Here is a 15,196-nt window from a genome sequence, read left to right on the forward strand (position 1 = left end):
TGGCTGTTTTCAAAGAAGAGGGCTTGAATGTTGTGCCAGAGCCAGGGGAAAAAAAAGTGGTTTGAGCTGGTGACTCGGTGCCGGACGTCTTGGCTGCCTCCCCGACAGCCTCTGCTCTGAAAGAGCAGCCAAAAGAGCCCTGCCCTGCTACCAGATGGTGTTTCTGGAAGTGTGGGTCTTCCAGGCCAACCATGGCAAGCCCCCCTCAAACTAGTCAACGGCTGGAGCTCTCCTTTGCCAAAGTTGTGGGCTTCCTGCTCGCAGCCTCCCCTCCCAACCCCGGGCTAGGGGGGCAATGCAGCCAATGCAAACAGCACCCCCTGACGTGTCCCCTCCTTGCTCCTGCTGCTGCATTCCCGGGAACAGCCGCTGACGCTGGCTCTGCTGGTTGCCTTGCAGAGCAAACCAAGAAAAGATAAAGCAGAGACAGTCCATCCTGCCGGCGCCTCAAGGACCAGCTCCCATCCCTATCCAGCACGACATGCGAGGCTCCCCCGTGAACCGCAACCGCGTGGCGCCTCCTTCGCAGCACGATCCAGGTACCAGGGGAGAGCAGCAAACGTGTCGCGGGAGCGGGTGACTCACCTGGAAAAAAAGGGGCCTGCGATGGTTGCATTGCTGAAGCCCGCTGTTTTTTCGCAATGTTACGAGGTGACGTGGACGCTACCAAACACGACATTTTGTTACATCTCTGGCCGTGTTTTAGAAATGCCTAAAAATTGGGCAGTGGCAAACAGTTCAGCCCTCCAGGCTAGCAGTAGGCTGCTTCTTCTAATGGCAGCTCAATAAATGAAAACCCCAAACTCCTCAGAAATCCTGGCAATGACATCTGTATTTGGGGGATAGTGAAATTCCCAAGAAAGATGAAAGCTCTTCATGAAACTGAGCAAACACGTGTAGCTCATGCCAGCTACCACTTATTTTAAAACATGAAGACAAAATGGGCCTGGCTCAGGAAGGCAAACTCCTGGCCCTGCTGACTACACAAGGAGGGAAAATTTCACCCACAGAAATGATGTGGTTTGCACTAATCTTCCTAGAATCATGAGTGAAAACACAGATTTGAACTCATCTATTATCTCATGCATTAATCTAAAATCTTATTTCAAAACCATCCTGACTTCAGTCCAGTTTTAGCTGCCTTGAAGACAATTTGCATTTTCTCCAGAGGAAGAAATAACAGAAATTAGCTTCCAGATTATTTCCCTTATGAAAGCCCAAGTTGAGTTAAATGATCAACAAATGCTGAGCCTTTCCTACCACTGCCTATTTTACTAGGTTTTCCTGGGTGTCTGAACCCTCAGTCACTACATTCAAGGAAAACATGGAATCAAGGTATAATAGGAAATGCTCAAAATAGTAGCAAAGGAGAGAAAATACTCTTTATCCTGAGATAGGATCTGAAACCAAGTGGCTGGTGCAGCCTCTTGAATTGAAGAACCTATTTTAGAAGAAGTTTTGCTTATGCAAATAAGATGTAGCTGAACAGAAGAGGCAAATATTCTGGTTGCTTTAAAAACCATATGCATTTATCATATGCTATATGATCATATGTTAAAAATCACAGGACTTGAAGGCAACAAAGTCCCCCGCAAGGAGGTTTGCCACCATGTCCACTCAAGGACACTGCTCCATCAGTTCCCCGTGGTCCACTACGGACCTCTTTATAAGAGCTTTAATGTGCTTGAGAAGCAACTTTCCAAGCCCAGCCAAGGCCTGAAATTCACATTTGATATTTCCGAGCTAGACCATCTGTAACCCTATATTCTGATGCCCAATGGCTTTTCATGTTTGTTTGCTGGGATTTGCTTCTCTCTTGAGGTAAATCTTACTGCTTTTCCCATAAAACCTGTCAGAACTAATCACCTAATCCTAACCCTTAAAGATATCATATGTTTTTCACAGCCTTCTGCCAAAACCTCCAGTTCTCCCACCTTATACATTCCGGTATGTGAATACCCGCTGCCCTGGCTCATTCAAACCCCCTTTCACTCAGTTGATAGACCCCTCCTTTCACAAGAGGCTACCTGAGCAATTGCTCACATTGAAATCTTGCCATCTCACCCTGCATCTGTCTTCTGAAACCTGGGAGCCACCTATACTCGTATTTATTGCAAGAAGATGCTTTCTATACCCATTAGAAACACATGAGAGGCTGCAGATGCATTTGTACAAAAGCGTTGATTTTTGCACAGGCCTACCTCAATATCTGTCATCCAGAATTCCCGCCCTGCTGCACTCTAGTGACTGACAGTAATATTTATTTCCATGTCTTGTTCATGCTCATCCACGGCCTGGTTAAACTCATGCCCTTGGAGAGCCGAGGCTCCTGTGGAGAGCTGGAGATTGGAAGAGCGGCTGCGGGTTATTCCTGTCGCAGTTCACATCCCTGTGGAAGTGCTCAGCAATGGGAGCAGGGGCCTTTCGGCTCCCTGGTGGGTGTGAGCTTAGCTCAGAGGCAAAGGAGTTAGTGACTCGCAGCAGCTGGAGACCTTGCAGGTCTCTGCCTGTAGCCAGCAGCTGGTTGCCCTTTGTGATCCATTCTTGGCTTGAAGAGGAAAAGAGGCAAAATATGAAAATCGGCTGCTTTGATCACCTCCTGCGTGAACAGCTCTTCGTGAGCTCCTGAGGTGCTCTCAGAATAAATGACTAAATAACTGAAGCCAAAAGAGTTTCCATCCCATGTGTTCTGTGTGCTTCTGTGTTAAACGGAGCCCATGCTCATCTTTTTTCTCCTCTCCCTTGTTTGGCAGACTATGAACGACGAGGCTCCAGCTCCCAGGACCACGAAGAGTCCCGAGCCATCTTAGCACAGAAAATTGAAAAAGAAACGGTTGGTACCAAGAAGGGTGCCCAGCCCACAGGCACCAGGAGGGGGGAAGAGAAGGAGGAAACAGGGGGACTGCTCCACGAAAAGACATTTGATGCATAATTTAATCTTTGTTAAATTAGCACCTACTGCCTATAAAGATGAGGTGAGCAAAAGCAAAACTCCGCAGCTGGGTCAGGTGCGATCTTTTCTTGTCCTCAAATAGCTCTTCTGATTTCAGAAGGACTGCTCCTCTCCAGCCTCAATTTTCCATTAGCATCCATGAGCAGGGGACAGTTACAGCATTGACAAATAGACCAGACTAACCGAGGCAGAGTTTTGTGACTGAAAAAAAAAAAAAAGGATGAATTCAACTTAATTTCACACCTGGATTCCCCATTCCTGCACGTTCTTGCAGGAAATGATGTAGGCAGGCACAGAGAGGCACACTCTGGGATTTGGGCTTCCCAGACACAGGCTGGGCTGATCCTCTTTCACCTTGGTGTGCCGTGTTTCTGTCTTCACAGCAAACTCTGAACTGCACTCTGGATGACATTGAAGTGTTCGTTGCCAGGCTTCAGAAGGCAGCAGAGGCATTCAAACAGCTCAACCAAAGGAAGAAAGGGAAGAAGAACAAGAAGAAAGGGCCAGCAGGTACATTGCATCAGCTAGAACATAGGCAACGTGTTTTGGCTCTCCTCATGTCTTGATTTTGAGTTGTTCTAGTCACAGCAGCCATCAGTGCATGCCAGTGAGATGAACCTCTCCTGGGAATGTTCTAATTAACGTGTCTTTCTCTCCACCTTTTCTTAAAAGAGGGAATGTTGACTCTTCGAGCAAAACCCCCAAGCGAGGCTGAGTTCATCGACTGTTTCCAGAAAACCAAACTGGCTTTTAACCTCTTGGTAAGACATAGAGGGGCCTTTTGGGTCCATGAAGTGACAGGGCTGTTTCCCTCTTTATCATAATTGCTGAGCATTTAGAACAAAATTTAACCAAAACCACTATCAAAGTATGATGGTATGAATCCAGATATCTCTGCCATAAACAGCCACAAAACAAACATTGTTTCAGGCTTCTGAAGGCCGGTGAACTGGAAATAAAGACAGAAAGCTCAGAAGATGCACAAACCTTCCTGCCTGTCTGTGCAAGCATCAGCTTCATGCTCCCATGCACGAGGAACCCCAGTTCACAAACCCTTCGTGCTGGAGTGCCTCAACTCTGCCATGAAAAGGAGCAACCTTTCCCTCTCCATCTCTCCAAATCTTCCTTTTCTGTAGGACAACACACATATTTGTGGCCCAGCATGGGGCTGGGGATAGTATACACGTGAAAACAAGACAATTTCTTTTGTTTTCTTTTTTCATCTGGGTAACGAGCCAGAAGGAAGTTCTCTCAATTCTGACTGAGCTTGCCCAGTGAACACAGCCAAACAAGGTCATTCCTGAGATGTTACTGGTAAGGCTGCCATGAGGAAGCAGCTGAGGATTTTCCAAGCAGAAGGAAATCCAGGCTGGGTTGTTACACCCCAGCCCTTTCTGGCTGCTCACACAGTCAAGATAAATACAGTATAGCCAGCATGGTCAACCAGACCCTTAGTCACAGCCTGGGTCTGCACTGGAGTTAGCATCCTCGCCAGTAAAAGCCTGCTTGGGCACTCCCAATAGCATGATGCAGTTGCAAGTGCTCATTACAGCCTGCAAATCCTGGTGCATGCTCTGGCACACAGCCCCACAGATTGCTGCATTGCTGCTGCTCCCCCCTCAGCATCACGGGAGCTAATAGGTAGGAAATTCGTTCGCGTACCCGAGCTCTCTTTGCACTCAGGCCTTGGGTGTTCCTGTTTGTGGGTGCACAAACCCACCCAGAGCTGTTGTGCTCCAGGTGAGAGGCCAGGGGCAAATAACAAGGCCGGTGGGGAAACCAGATGGGGATCCAGGGCTCTGTCACGTGCCGCACGGCTGCACCCTCCTTGTGAAGTGCCCCACTGCTCAGTTGCATTTTGTTAGGAAAGGGGTCTGTTTTCTGTTGCTGCAATGCCAGAAGCATAAGATATGAATAAAGGATGGAGAGGAAGCACAAACTCGAGTGGTTTCTCACCTAGCTTAGCTGATTGCTGTTAGTGCAATGCAGTTCTTACTGCAAAGTAATCCTAAGCATTTGCTCCTCCATTCCACCGCAGTCTATTCCAAATACCAAGCATTTCACTGGAGTGGGCAGCTGTACGTGCACTACACAGGAAAGACCTTGGTGAATATTTTTTCCCTGCAGCAACTTGCCAAGGGACTCTGCAGAACACTCGCTCTGTTGTTTTCATTCACAGAAACTAACAGAATTTTCAGTTCTGCAAGAATCAGAAACAACAGGCCTTCAGCTCCTCACTAAGGCTTCCAGAATAAGTGAAGGTTTTCAATTTCCTCTCAAAACAGCTTTAAAAGGCCATGATATTTACAGAGCAGATGCTTCACCCTTCCAAAAGTCCAGGCTGTTAGAAATGGGCACCAAACAGAAATGACCTAAAACAGAATGATCCTATTCCCCAATCACTTCATCTTCTTCCCTAATTTGAAGTGAGCTATTATGAGGTTCCTTGCTTTTCAGATATCAGCCAAGAACAATTCCTCCATGCCACTGAACAGGTTAGGATTAAACAAGGTTTCCTTTCTCTTTTCAGGCCAAACTGAGAAAGCACATCCAGAACCCAAGTGCTTCAGAGTTGGTGCATTTCCTGTTTGGGCCGCTGGAACTGGTAAACCTTCTTCACAGGCCTTTTGAGTTCTGGTGATGCTGGTTACTGAATAGACAGGACCCAAGAGTGCATTTGGCAAAAAAATCACAACAAAGTCTAGAAACAACACCGACACTTCTGGGTTCCAGTTTGATTTCTATCTTGAACTAAGTACATCAACACAAACCCTAGAAAATATGAGCCATTTTGCTGCATTAATGAAAACTTGGTGTAAACGACAGGGTGAGCACTCTGTGGTTCCTCTTTGGAATCAGCCTAGTATCACCTCCAGACAAACAAGACTCAATATTTGCAGGTAGGAAGCAGGTATCCCAATTTGAAAAAAAAAAAGCCAGAATTGACACAGAAACCCCAACGGATTCCATATTTTTAATATGGTAGCTTCCGATGTGTTCTATCTCCAACAGCAGCTAATTTTCAGTTTGGACATTGCTTTGACTCCAATAGAAAAAAAATCTTGCTTTCCTCTGAACTGTTCCCTCCCCTCCAAAGATTTAGGTTGATGCTTCTTGAAACAATTGAGTTGATCTCAGGATCCCCTGTGATCAAGAGGAGTCATGCAATCCTTTGGGATGATGCCCTTTGACTGTCATTTTATTCCTTGGAGAACTCAAAGTTGGCAGGGAAACTATTTGCCTTATTTTTCTGTTTGCTCTTTCTTAAGGATGAGAAGTGGATACTGGGGGAGCACAGCATCCCTTTCAGGTAGCAGCAAACTGTTTATTTAGTTCAACTGTGTTATGAAACCTCAGCCTAACATATATGAAGGCACAGAAGGAGGTTTAGAGCTCCTAAACAAAGTGGCACGGGTTTCAGAGGTGCACACCGTAGAGGGCAGCTTGGCTTCCTTTGGAGTGGGCATGCACAGAGACTCCAAAAGATCAGATTTTTCTGCTTTTGATTTCTATTCTTATCTATGTGCTGCTTTGGCATTTCGAAGCCCTGCAACATCTCATGCTTGTGTGTGTTTGTGTGCAATCCAGATTGTCAATAGCTGTGGTGGCCCTGAGCTTGCCAGGTCTGTCCTCAGTCCGCTTCTTTCTAAAGATGCCACAGATTTCCTCCGAGGACACCTGATACCCAAAGAGATGAGCCTCTGGGACTCCCTGGGAGAGACGTGGACCAGATCCAGGTGAGGACAGGGCTGTCGGGTCACAAAGCTTCCCAAATTGTTCGGAAAAACTGCAGGAACATTTAGTTTTATAGCCAGGTCAGAGGGTCAAGGAAAAAAGAGGATTTGGGTCTGTTTCTCCCTAACACTGCAATTTTCAAGTTGCTTACCCCAGCTCAGGGGGCATAAGCTCATAGCATTTCACACTCTCCTTGCACCAGTGATCTTGCCTCTGCCTGACACACAGGAGGCTCTCAGCCCCATGCTCCCTGTGACCCTGACTGCATATTCTTGCTTCATGTCCTAGAGCTGAATGGCCTCGAGAAGCAAATATCCCCAGCTACATTCCCAAATTTCGCAACGGCTGGGAACCGCCCATGGAAATCTTCCGTGGAGCTCCTTGGGAAATAGACATCGGACACTTGCAAGAAGAGGTTCGTCTTCTGCTCCCAGCCATCCTTTCACTTCCTTTTCCTCTTCTTCCCTCTTTCTCAGAGTGAGAAACCTCTCTTGCTGAAGACCATGAAGCTTTACAGAGTAAAGGGGCATATTACCAGTATACAGGGTATATTCATATTAAAACAGAGGAGCAGAGATGTGGGCAGAGTCTGCTGCTTGGCCAATACCCCAAGAGTGCATGGGATTTTGCTGCCAGTACCAAACCTCACCACTTAATATACTCTGCAGCAGACACGCACACAGATAGGCTAGTAGTTGTTACGTTTCCCTTTCAACAAGCCAGCCCTAGCCCTTCCTAAAAGTGAGAAGCTCAAGCAAAGGAACACAGAGCCATCAAATAAAGGATGATAACCATCTACTGTAGCTAAGCTCAGCCTGCAGCTCTTTTCTCTGGCCTCTGGATTTTGGCACAGAGGAACTCAGCGCTGTTCCAGGGAGAGCAAAGCTGTCAGGTGCTTCCGATGGCTAAAAATTCTGCTCTGTCCCATCTGTGCTACCATGGAGTTTGTGGTGGTGTTCAACACGCAGTCAGCTCAAAACTCAGTTGGATGTGGTCACTCCACCTAAACATGGAAAGAAAGTAAGGCCAAAAAGGGGCAAGCCTCAGCTCCTGAAAGACAGGAGGCAATATCTGGAATTAAGTGAGACTTTAATGAGCCCCATGGATACCGGTTTCCCTGAAGAACAATTTTGTCTTTGGCGTGTGCCTCATCTTGACCAAAAGCTTCCAGGCAGTGATTCATCTACCTCTATCGCCTCCTCCATCTCTGACAGAGCCTTCCCTTTCCGTGTTAACACCGACTCCCTTTTACCTTTCCAGCTCTCATCAGCCAATGGATATCCCTACCGTAACTCCTCACTCAAGCGTGGCCAGCCCGCTGATCAGACACAGGCTGTGGATGCCTTCAAGCAGAATGTAACTCAACATGTAAATAGGTAAATATCAGCACCACCCCGGAAAAGGGTGCCTTGGCTCCCAGGGGGTAACCTCAGAAGCACCCAGCACAACATACCATGACACCAAGATGTTTTGGCCTGTAGGTAACTAACTCTCTGCTGTTATTAATTCAGATTTGCTAATGAGATCAAGAGACTCAACCATGTGACAAGCAATTATCCCTGTACATGCTGTCTGCTATCAGATCAGCAGCTGGGCTGTGAGGAAATAGGTTAAATATGTTTTCCACCACAAGAGGCATAGGAATTGACTGATTTCTGTAGTCCGTCAATATGTTTTGTTTCATAATGTCAGCCCAACAGATCAATATTAAGGATCATATGCTGTCTCTGACTTTAGCTTCCACCCATTTTTCAGACTGCCAACAACTCTTCCTTATTGATAACATTAAGGAAAAAAAATGAAGTAAATGATACTGAAGCAAATATTGAAATTGAGAAGGGGCTTAGATGCCTTCTTCACTTCAGAACAGACTTGAGCCAAGTCTGCCGAAATGTTTGTCAGGATCACAGTCCTGGGACAGCCATATCTCCTGATATGCTCATGCTGTTTTTGAGGGTACTTTAATTCTCTAACCAAAAGACACAATATTGACAAAGATTCCACATGCATCAATATTATTATTTACGCTATGGCTTTTGGCTGCAGAGAAGTGTCAGGAAAGCCTCAAGCTATATTCAGCAAAGGTCTCTCATGTAAAATCTAGGTGTACACAAAGTGTTTTAACTTCTCTGGCCTTCAGGCCTTTTCTCATGAGTCACTTGCCTTCTGGAAGGCTAGAAAGAAGATGATTTCTTCAGAACACAAGCATTCCTCCCTCTCCCTGCCTTCGGGGCATTGCTGGCCAAGGCCACCACTCCCTTTTTGACTGGCAGATTCAACCTGGTTTCAGCCTTCTTCAGACTGCCAAAAGCTATCTAATGAAGACCCTAATGGACCAATGCCTAAACCTAATGGACATATTTTTAATATCTTTTTATGGACTTTAGATTTAAAGTCTCAAATTGAAACCAGGAACTCAGGAAAGACAAATGTAATGATAAAAGCCATAGTCATTATCAGCACTGTAAGCACTGTGGCACTGAGTTACACCAGCCTTGGTATAAATCAATGTAACTTTACAGGAAGACTATCCAACCTCTTGTTGGTTTGTCTGCTATGAATATAAGCCCTTGGGAACTGCACCACATGGGTTTACTGTCCCAAGTCATAAATAGATGCAGAGAAAGCGTGACAAAATAGTTCTTGCCCTTGCAGAACTAGATAAGACAGGATTCCCTCACTACAGACATTTTGGGAAGTAGAAATATAACATTATAATCATCCTAGCTGGAGAAGAAGAGGGAAAATCTTCCTAATTCAGGCTTAAAAAACACAAAAAATAAAAGATTTCATTTTGAGTTAAAAAAAAAACTTTTTGTTTCACTTTTCATCAATATTTGCATTTTAAAAAATATTTTGTATTTATTCCGTATATCTCTCCAAATGAAAGGGGGCTGCCTCCCTCTAGCATAAAGCCACTGGACGTGGTGCACAGTCATCACCACTTGTCTTACACTTGTGGACCCTATTGGAGGGCCCTCCACTATAATTCCATCTTTTTCTCCTCTCCTGAAGGAATTATGAGGCACAGGGAATGGCCCCACCGAAGAGATATGCCAAAATCCGCTACGATTTCACTGCGCGAAATGCCAACGAACTCTCCGTGCTTAAGGATGAGATCCTGGAGGTAGGTGAAGGTGCTCGGGAACAAGGTTTATCCTTCCTCCCCTTTCTACGAAAAGGAAAGGAGGCTCAAGGCTGGCAAGAGCCAAGTAACAACAAGGAGGAGGGAAATATATCCCGGCAGCACATTGCTCACCCACTTTCTGGGTCTATGTTTGCCATTACCAAAAAAAGGGAAAGTTATTTTCCAAGAAAATATCCTGTTTTTTAACCTCTCTCCCACTGCAACACTGTTGGTAGCTGGTAAATTTAGGACACAACTCGGGCTATGCCCTAACCATGGCAGACATATGACTTGAGGCAATGTAACTAGAACAGGAAAACTGCTTCGCTAGCAAAGTTCAACCTTGAAAAAAACATTTATTTCCGAACCAGATTATATATTGTGCTATGACGAGGCATATTGTGATCAAGTTATATGACAGTCCTGTAGCTATTTTTTTAATTATTTCTTTTGATATATTTATTTTAATGCAAAAAAAAAAACCCAAAGCATGCTCAGACACTGAGGAAAAAAGAGAGAGATAAACAGGCAAATTAACTAGCAACTATGAGTTTGGCAGCATCTGGATGTATATTTGCCCCCAGAGGTGCTCTCCTATAGGCCTTTGTGATATGGTTTTGGTGATTTTCAGGAAATATTTCAATTCTGAACTGGAAATAGTGTCATGCAGATTTGTTTGCCAGACTGCTACGATGTTATGCTGACAACTTTGCATTGCTGTGTGTTTTCTTTCCACTATATGCTATATTTGCTACCATAAATCCAATGTTCTGTGTAACATTTTCTTCTTTTCTCAGGTGTTGGAAGATAATAAGCAGTGGTGGAAGCTGCTCAACCGGAGCGGGCAGGCTGGTTATGTCCCTTATAATATCCTGGATGTGGTGAAACTGGAAGAGCTCGAACAGGTCTATAGTCAGGTGATATTTAACTGGTAATTAGCTGCAGGGCATAATTAGCCACTGAGAATAATCCTGGAATTAGCCCTACCTGGTCTGCACGAGCCAGACCTCCCCTACAAACGAATGAAGCAGGAGGTTCCCAAGTTTCCTATGGCAAAACTCCCACATTTTGCCACCATCTTGCTTACCCTTTCCCCAAACCAGGTATATCCATCCTATCCACCCAAGACAACAGTTTTCTCCCTCTCTGCAATTCTAAGCTCACTGCCCACCGCCAAGGGCACCTGGAACGCAGGGTTATGGCGCAGGTGAAGGCCTGTGCTGAGGAGAGCAACCTGCTCCTGAGAGGAACCCTAGCTCCAAGGGACACCCTCCGCAAACCCAGCAGCATGACTAGGCATTCCCATGGAGAAGGTCTGATGTTGAGGTTTCAGTGTTACTAAATAACTACTGGCTTCACTGGCTTGAAATACTTCCACCTTTTGCCTCTCCAAAGCCTCCAAACCATGTTTCTCAGCCTATGGTTTACCACCTCCTCTTGTGAAACCCTTCTGCTTTCAGGCCTGAGCAGGATGGCAGAGCTAATGCAGCTGCAAAAGCAAACGTTGCCCCAAGAAGCTGAGGGCTTTTGTTGGGGATTAAATTAAAAGCAAACGGTTCTCTTGCCCAGTTCAGTTGAGCACCAGGAGATACCAGAGGGGTAGGAAGAGGTTATTGTCGTGGAGGTAGGTAGGAATAGCATCTAAGTGAATATTAACTGAGTATTGAGCACCTTGTACTGGAAAAATGTGGAGGCAGAAAGTTCTAGATCCCCAAGGAAGCACAGAATTGTTTCCCACTTTGGCATTTCACAGCTTGGGCAAAGGACAAAGTGCCCCAGCAACCCTCCAGACCAAAGTCCTCTCAGTCTAACCAAGAAGATGTCAAAAAACTCTCTCCATCTCGAGGCACTTGGCAAGCTCCCACTCTGCACCCAGTTACTAGAGCATTAAAGCTCTACCTTCAAATGGCATTTCTGTTGTTCCCTCTTTGCACAAAAACAGTTCGCTTTCCGTGCACCCCATCTATAGGCAAGTCCTACAAGTTTGCATAATGAAAGGCTACCGAGCTCAGTCACGCTCGCACTGAACTCTGAGCAGTCATTTAGAACAGTTCAAGCTGCGGGTGGTGCACATGGCACAGGCTTCACCAGGCTGCAAATGCCTTCATGCAGCAAGAAACCTTTGGGTTGATTTATATCCTCGCTTGGAAGATCCCCCCCATCAGAGGGAACTTGTTCCACGTGGCTCCTCAGCTGCTGGATGGCCTCAGGGAGGACACGACAGTTTGCCCCTCAGTTTGTTACTCCAGGGCGGGGGGATGCAAAATGTTTGAGAAAACTGAAAATAAAAAAAAAAACACACAAAAAAAATTACTTCTTTTTTTTTCTTTCTTTCTTGTCATCTAGTCTAATCAGAGGTACAAAGGAGATCTGAGTCCCAGAGGATATGGACCATCGAGCCCAACTCATAAGCTACCTGCCAGCTACGCCGGGGACAAATGGGGAAGCGAAATGCTAGCGCGCAACTCCCCCCAGGATGCCAAAGAACGTACGTTTCCATGCCGCCTTCCTAGCACCAGGGCCCTTCTCCCACCACATCCAGCAGGATTTCTCTAGTGTAGACACTTTATAAGGTGTCAAGCAGCCAGTTTATGAGACATCCTTCACGCTCTCTGTTCCTCTTGGGATGGCAAAGCCACACAGGGCTGTTTTTCCAAGAAGGAGCAGGCAGTAGAGCTGCCAGCAGATGAGTCCTTAGGAGTTCACCACTTTTACCAGGCTGTCTCCAAAAGACCTCAACCCAAATTCATCCCTTCTTCAGCTCCTGCAGACCCCTCAAATCAAGAGCCCTTCTTGGGTAATGGAAAGCCCCATCGTACAAGCATCATAGTCAGGGATCTACTAATAGTCCCATGTTATTCCTCACAGTCTTCAAGAGTATTGTGGAAAAAAGTGATACTGAGTAATGTTCCATAAAGGGACATCCTCTAGGACAACACGAAATGGCCTCAGGTCGTGTCAGGGGAGGTTTAGGGTAGGTATTAGAAAAATCTCTTCACAGAAAGAGTAGGCAAGCATTGGAACAGGCTGCCCAGGGAAGTAGAGGAGTCATCATCCTTGTCACTGTTCAAGAAACGTGTAGATGAGGCAACTAGGTATGTGGTTTACCAGGCATGGTGTTAAAGCGCTTATGGCTGGACTTGATGATCTTGAAGATCTTTTCCAACCCTAATGATTCTACGAAAGCTTTGTGAGTGCATGGCTCCCTCTCCAGTTCATGCTTCCTGCCACTTCCATTTACTTGCACAGCAAAAGATGGAGCTCTGAGGAACTGGGTTAGTGAATTACTTAGGAGAAGTAGCAGTGAGTACTGAGAATTAGAGGGAGCGGGGCTAGAGCTTAAAAACAAAGCTCAAATTGTAGATGCTCCCAGACTCTGCCTTCCACACCAGGAGAAAACAGAGAGGCAACAGGAAAAATAGGTTAAAACTTTTTTTTTGAGAGTGGGAACCATCTGTTCTCAAAGACAGTCAGGCCTCCCTTATGTTTGCTCTCTCACAAGGTCTGGTTTTTCTTCCTCCCTCCTGCTAAGTTTGCAGGGCAGTTTCCCTATTTTAACAGCCCGAAGGGAACTAAGTACCTCAAAAACAGGAAGATGACAAATTAAAGCAAAAACACAAGAGCGACGAAAGGATTTAGGGAAAGGGGACCCTGTCTCTTGCAGGCAGCACCAGTGGGAGCAAAGAGATATTGGTCGGATATTCTACGATACGAGCAAACTTCTGCCAGGAGATGTTGAAGGTTTTTATGTCCTTTGTATGAGGATTTGTAACTGGCGACTTGGTTTTTCTCGTGACTCTCTACTCGTCCTCTAAAAGCTGTGCCTTGTTTCCCCAGAACTCATGCATCAAATGGATGAGCTGAATGATGAGTTACTAAAGAAGATCACAAACAGCAAAATTCATCCTCCGACGAGGAATTTCAAAGTGGAGAAACCCCAGCAAGTTCTTGTGCCCCTTACCTTCGAATCTAGTGCTGAAGAAGTCAAAGCTTGGCTGGAGGCAAAGTCATTCAGCAAAGGGTAAAATCTGCATTGCTCCTCTAGGAGATGCTGGTCCTTCATTTAATGGACTTGGATTACCCAAGAGCTGTTGCATGGGCACTGCCTCAGTGCCTTCCACGTGAGATGGTCCCGGTGCAGGGGTTGCAATTCAACTGTTCTGGACTGTTTTTCTCTCACCTCTGAGGAGAGGCCACATGTAGCACAACGACCTCCTTGCTTTGTGTCTTCCAGGACAGTGGATCACCTTGGCATCCTTACTGGAGCTCAGCTTTTCTCCCTCAACAGAGATGAGCTAAAGAAAGTGTGTGGTGATGAGGGCAACCGAGTGTACAGTAAAATCACAGTGGAAAAAAATCAGCTAGAGGTAAGTAGCTTTCTGGACAAGCCCTGCCTGAACAGGTGCCTTGACCAGCAACACCAGGGTGTTCCATTGAAGAGGAAGTTTCCAAAAACAAAGCAAAAATGCAGAGAACTATTTTAAACAAAAAGATCCCAGATCTGTAAGGTGGATCGCCCTGGCTCTACTAAGGGATCTGCCCTCTCACTGATGTCCCTCGCACTAGCTCTACTCTTATGGCATTAAACTTTATGATCTAACTACAGCTTTAAGTTAAAAATCAAACTTGCTGTTTTGTTTCCATTCTAGAAAAACAGAGGGGAGTCGGAGCTCCAAGAAATCATGAAGCGTCGCCAGGAAAGGATTGATTCTGCTAATTAAAAATCTGTCTGCTTTTTTCTGCTATTAGTCATAGTAATAAAAAGAAAAAAAAAAAAAAGGGAATGAAAGCAATGGTCCCCAGTCCAGGCAAGAGACAGAAGTGCTCCGCACTTAGCAGTGTCATTGCCATCAAAGCGACAATTCCTTGAACACTATTGATAAGGATAGACACTAAGACCATGTCCCATTGGGAAAGCTGTTTTAGTATTGCATGAAGTATTTTTTTTTATTATATATATATCTATATATTTTATACTGAAATTTTATGTGCATGCAGTCAGAGCAGACCAGAATTCACACAAATCTGAACATGCAAAAAGGAGCCCGCAAAGCTTTGAACGGAGGGTTACGTGTGCTCCCAGCCCCTTCCTTGGCATTCTGTGCAGAACAAGCCAGCCTGAACACATAGAGTCTGGGACCAAAGAAATGAGGCTTTATTGTTTTTTTCCTCATCTTTCACTTCCTTTCATGTGGCGGACATCCCTGGTAACCTACTAGCAGAGGCTGGTGGCAGTTTACTCTCCTTCTGCTGTCCTCCCATGCCCTCTTGTTAAATGAAGTTAGAACTGCAACACAAATTATCCAAGACCCGGGCCGCTTCCTTTACTACCAGTTACTGCTGCCTTTGAACAGTGGAAAGGGGGTTTTGCTGTGGAATAA

General features: G+C 45.6%; 1 protein-coding gene across 1 annotated transcript in view; it reads left to right on the top strand.

Annotated features, from left to right (window-relative positions):
- Positions 1 to 14,946, top strand: part of EPS8L2 (EPS8 signaling adaptor L2) — a 36,496-nt gene extending 21,550 nt beyond the window's left edge. The window contains exons 7-20 of the mRNA XM_010227506.2: positions 400 to 539; positions 2,754 to 2,833; positions 3,337 to 3,463; positions 3,626 to 3,714; positions 5,484 to 5,558; positions 6,542 to 6,690; positions 6,977 to 7,103; positions 7,949 to 8,064; positions 9,704 to 9,815; positions 10,613 to 10,720; positions 12,162 to 12,303; positions 13,653 to 13,836; positions 14,050 to 14,182; positions 14,465 to 14,946. Coding sequence (XP_010225808.1) covers positions 400 to 539; positions 2,754 to 2,833; positions 3,337 to 3,463; positions 3,626 to 3,714; positions 5,484 to 5,558; positions 6,542 to 6,690; positions 6,977 to 7,103; positions 7,949 to 8,064; positions 9,704 to 9,815; positions 10,613 to 10,720; positions 12,162 to 12,303; positions 13,653 to 13,836; positions 14,050 to 14,182; positions 14,465 to 14,536 — 1,654 coding nt within the window. The 3' untranslated portion in view covers positions 14,537 to 14,946. The remainder of the gene's footprint in view (positions 1 to 399; positions 540 to 2,753; positions 2,834 to 3,336; positions 3,464 to 3,625; positions 3,715 to 5,483; positions 5,559 to 6,541; positions 6,691 to 6,976; positions 7,104 to 7,948; positions 8,065 to 9,703; positions 9,816 to 10,612; positions 10,721 to 12,161; positions 12,304 to 13,652; positions 13,837 to 14,049; positions 14,183 to 14,464) is intronic.
- The last annotated feature ends 250 nt before the right edge of the window (positions 14,947 to 15,196 follow it).

The sequence above is a fragment of the Tinamus guttatus genome, unplaced genomic scaffold (assembly GCF_059628265.1).
Source record: "Tinamus guttatus ecotype Peru unplaced genomic scaffold, ASM5962826v1 Tinamus_guttatus_pri_ptg000546l, whole genome shotgun sequence".
NCBI classification, from domain to species: domain Eukaryota; kingdom Metazoa; phylum Chordata; class Aves; order Tinamiformes; family Tinamidae; genus Tinamus; species Tinamus guttatus.